General features: G+C 37.9%; 1 protein-coding gene across 1 annotated transcript; it reads right to left on the bottom strand.

Moving 5' to 3' along the window:
* Window positions 1-1,127: 1,127 nt before the first annotated feature.
* IL17A (interleukin 17A) lies at window positions 1,128-4,194 on the bottom strand. Its single transcript, XM_033219905.1, has 3 exons — window positions 4,125-4,194; window positions 2,778-2,980; window positions 1,128-1,535 (listed from the first exon to the last, which is right to left on the bottom strand). Exons 1-3 carry the CDS (start codon window positions 4,149-4,151, stop codon window positions 1,298-1,300), a joined length of 468 nt encoding a protein of 155 aa, XP_033075796.1. The 5' UTR covers window positions 4,152-4,194; the 3' UTR covers window positions 1,128-1,297.
* Between the last annotated feature and the right edge of the window lie 681 nt (window positions 4,195-4,875).

The raw sequence follows: 4,875 nt of genomic DNA, 5'->3' as shown, positions 1-4,875 counted from the left end.
ATACTTAAAGTTCGTTCTGCCCCATCAGCTCCTTTCTGGGTTGTGGGGTGCCTTGATCAGACAGAAGCCAGGCCCTAGGAGTATTGCTTGAGGAAGAGAAAAATGTTTGTCTGTTGATCTCTGAGGGGCCTTAATCTCCAAAGGAAGCCTGAGTCTAGGGGAGAGACTGGACATTGTAGTTTGAAGACAATGTCTCCTTCCAGAACTTCCTGTATTTTGGGGAGGGTTTCATTTTCCCCATATGATCTTTAGTAATGACATGCCATTCCTCAGGGCCATTATTTTGTTTGCTTTATTCCTGTCAAAATGCTTCTGTCTACAGCATTGGCTAATAGTATGAAAACCTTAATGGGTCGTCAGTCTTGAAGGCCTGTGAAATGGAGAACTTGGAACTGGGTAGTTCCAGGTCATTGTTACTCAAAGGCATCCTTTGTTTTGCTAATAGGAGAATTTGCATAACTCTTCCCAATAGGAAAGAGCTGAGTTTGCTAAAATACATTTAATGAGAACAAATAAACATTTTCTTTCCAAACTTTATTATTACAGAAGGATTTTATTATGAGGGTTTAACAGAACAGAGAGTTAGACTTGCTGTATCTCTTGTAAAACCTCAACATATTACAAAATTTAAATTAATAAATATGAAAGTAGGTTTGGTCTTTCTTTTCAGCCATGTTATAACTTTTAAAAGACAAAGAGGAGGAAATACTATATCCGTATGTTGTAAAGACTCAGAAATTTTCCGCTGCCATTTAATTCTATCTCACATTTACCTAGGCAGAACTGATAATCGCACTTTTTCACGTTTTTCTAAATACTTAAACATAAATAGGTCCTTAAATAGCTCAAATAAATATAGGTTTTACCTTTTAAATAATAAAATTCCCAAGCCCAGAATCTTGTCTTCTTTAAAAAGACATACAAAATAAAGTACGTAATTCATTAAAATGGAATCTTATACCCCAAAGTTATCTCAGGGCATATTAAATATATAAATAACTTAAAGCCCTTAAAAAAGTAAACAAGAAGCAAATTGGTACTATTAAAAATAAATAACTTAAAACCCTTTAAAAAGTAAACAAGAAGCAAATTCCTTCTTGGAAAGAGGGAAAGATAATTCAGATCTCATCTCTTGGCCAAGTTACCTCTGAAGCTTCATTTGGACGACTGCCTTAAGAACTCTAATGAGTTTAGTCTGAAATGGGGCTGTGTCTTTGAAGGATGAGGGTTCCTGAGGGGCTGAGCCAGCTCTCCAGAAAGCTTAACTGCTTTGGGGAGTGTGGGCTCCCCAGAGCTCTTAGGCTACATGGTGGACAACGGGGGTGACGCAGGTGCAGCCCACGGACACCAGTATCTTCTCCAGCCGGAAGGAGTTGGGGCAGTGCCGAGGCTCCCGGCGCAGGACCAGGATCTCTTGCTGGATGGGGACAGAGTTCATGTGGTAGTCCACGTTCCCATCAGCGTTGACGCAGCCCAAGTGGCGGCACTTTGCCTCCCAGATCACAGAGGGATATCTCTCAGGGTCCTCATTGCGGCTGCAGAGGGGAGAAAAATCAGGAGGAAAGTGAATTCCTGGTAAAGTGGGAAAGAAATAAAGCAGGAATACATGAAGAGAGGCAAGTTCACAGGATGACAAATTATAGGCATTGCAAATTCTTTAAATGATGTTAGTTTGAAGAAGAACTTTGGGGACAATTTGGATAAGCACATGAATTGTTACAGAAAAGAAGACAATGATCGGGTTTTCCCCAATTTATTTGAAGAATGAATAAAATAAGATAGACTGAGGCCACAGAAAAAATTTAAGTTTGACACAAATGATAACTTTTTTAGGGTATATTTGACAGACAGAAGAAGACCAAAGGAAGAGTAGACTTGGAACCATCTGGAATAAGATAGCCATTTATCTGATTTGCTGAAATCTGTCTTTGAAGAGGGAATACATCAAAATTTTATCTGAGATCACATTCATGGGACAGAGCCCAGAGCTGAGATAAAGGGCTGGAAACAGAAGGTTAAGTGTCTCTATAACCTTCTCTTCCTACTCCCTTTTAGCACAGTGAATAATTTGCTTGGATTTTTGAATTGATTTATTTTGACTCTTCCTAGTAATGGGAAGAAGAAAAGAAATCCTACAATCAGACCAATCTGTAGGCTCCACAGAACAGAGACTTATTTGCATAAAGTCAAATGATCAAAATACATTGTGTATTTAATCCTTGATGGGGTCTAAATACTGGGTATGCTAAGGACACAGGAAGCACAGGTATGTTAGGAAGTAGATCAAGACTATCTAACACACAAAGGGGTAGAAATACCCCAGCGATACTTATTCCACTGGGATTCAAAAACAAAAATAAGCAAAAGAAAAAAAGTAAAAAACCCTAATTACTAATTATTTGTAATAAATCTTCTCAATGGTAGCTCTGGTTAAGAGAATAAAAGCATTAATCCCCTTTGATAAATGTCTATTCTTTGAATAAATAAACAATAGACTTAGGGTCTCACAAATATTAGAATAATGATTATAATTAATTTGGGTTGATTATTCGTATCAGTGACAATTAGATCTAACAGGATGGGGATTATTGGAGGCTGTCCTGTGCTTTGTTAAAGAAATATCTGTAGAAAGTTTGAGAATTGCTCTTCACGGTGGTCCTTCCAGGTTTGACTGGTAATTCTAAATGAATAAAATCACCCTTGGGGAGATTTAACTGGCAGTCTGATGTATAAGAGGGATGAAGAATATGGTATTTTTATCTGGAAGCTTTACGTACTGGAGATTCCAAGGTGAGGTGGATCGGTTGTAGTAATCTGAGGACCTTTTGAGATTGGTATTGGTATTCCGGTTGTGGATGTTCAGGTTGACCATCACAGTCCGGGGGAAGTTCTTGTCCTCAGAATTTGGGCATTCTGGATTTCGTGGGATTGCTATTCCTGCCTTCACTATGGCCTCCAGGCTCAGCAGCAGCAGCAGTAACTAGAATTGGATGGGAAACGAGAGAGAGGTTGGAGACTGGATTACTATGTGGTTCTTTTCAATAAATTGATTGTGATGATGATGCATTGGTAATCATAGAGAACACACAATGTTCCAGGACAATTTATACTACATTTTTCAGATCAGCTAGAGAAAAATCTAGGTAGATGACCAACATAATGTTAACACCATGACTTAATTTTTTTTTTTTTTTTTAAAAACAGTTTCAACATTCTTCTTTTGACTTAGGAAAGACATGTTATCCATTGGCTGGCAATAATTTTAGTAAAAATATCAAGTCATGGCATGTCATCAGCCTATCAGCACATGCATCATTGTCAGGTCTGGGAAGGAATAATAACCCTGATTTTCTAGGTAGAAATGTCCTCCTGCACCCTTGTTCTCAGTCCCACATTCTGTAAAACTCAATGTGAAGTCAAACATTCACATTGGAAGAAAGAGCTATAGAAAATCTATGTGGTATCAATATTCATGCTAAAAATGCTGTTGGTGCTACTGGCAGGCATCCAACTAAAAGCTCGATCTCCTTCATGTTTTCTTAGGTATATTTTCCAGTTGTCCTACACTTAACATGTATTGATTCTGTAATAAAATCAGATTTCAAAAAAGACACTTGAAGTTAAATATTTAAAAAATATAAAACCCATTTATTCTAAAACACAGTTACATCTATATCTAGTTAGAATACATAGTTTCGATGTACCGAGAATATGGTACGAGATAATGGAAACAAAGGTCGCTGCTACGGCTTTCAAAATCTCAAGGATAGTGACCCATTTTAAAGAAAAATACCGTGGGAGAATCATATTAAATCCTTTGTACTCAGAAAAACAGACTTTCAATAAATTTTCTTTCTTACTGCACAGCATCATGTGACACTTCTTGTGTGGTTTAGCCCCAATATAGCTATCTTTCAGTTTTAATCTTATCTTTCAAACTGCTGTATATCAGTTCTTGAAAATGCTGCACAATTACTTAAATATCTACCAAAGTTTTATTTCCTATCCTACATATACAGTATTCCTGGATCTCCATAGTCAGAACCCAGCATTTCATGCCAATGGTCTGGAAATACTATCTGGTCCAAATCAACAAGAGCATCGCACGTTAGTGCAGGACTCACCACCAACGAGGTCTTCCCAGGAGTCATTGTTGCTTCTTCTAGTCAATTGGGGATGGATGAGTTTGTGCCTGCTATGAGATGGACAAAATGTAGCGCTATCGCCTCTCTTTTTATAGGGCTTTTCTCCTTCTGTGGTCACTTACGTGGCGTGTCGCAGTGGGTTCAGGGGTGACACCATTTTGGTTAAAATTTCCATCCTAAATGAGGTCATAGAAGAATCTCTTCTTCTGAAGGAAAATGGGAAGGGCAGAAATTCATGGTCCTAAAGACCATGTCCTCTCTTCATTCTTACTTGTTAGAAGCTGAGCAGAGGTGCTATGCTATGGGTCAATATATGTGTTTATGAACATATGTACGGCTGCCAGAAGAGTTATGCTCTATTTTAATGGTTCATGAGGAAAAAAAAAGTTTGACATAACATGTAGGTCTTCTGGTGTCATGCACCTTGATTTTCCATTTGATCTTTCTTTTCCTCGCAGATTCCTTGGCCAGGTGCTGTGGAGACAATTCCAGAAATGACTCAAGTTCCCATGATATAAGTAAACAAAAATGAATCCATAATTTAATAATAAGATATATCCTATTTAATTGAATTCAACAGTTTTTTGGTTGAATATCTACTCCGCTCAAGGAATAAATAACTAGGTTCAAGAGACATGAGATTTACTGTTAAAGGCATGTTCTAACCCTGCATGCTACCAAGCAGCTTGGTGTTTTTAGGAGGGAATTGAAAATGGGGATGGAAACTGGA

The sequence above is a fragment of the Trachypithecus francoisi genome, unplaced genomic scaffold (genome assembly GCF_009764315.1).
Source record: "Trachypithecus francoisi isolate TF-2019V2 unplaced genomic scaffold, Tfra_2.0 Lachesis_group10, whole genome shotgun sequence".
NCBI classification, from domain to species: domain Eukaryota; kingdom Metazoa; phylum Chordata; class Mammalia; order Primates; family Cercopithecidae; genus Trachypithecus; species Trachypithecus francoisi.
This window is presented reverse-complemented; position numbering and strand designations above follow the sequence as displayed.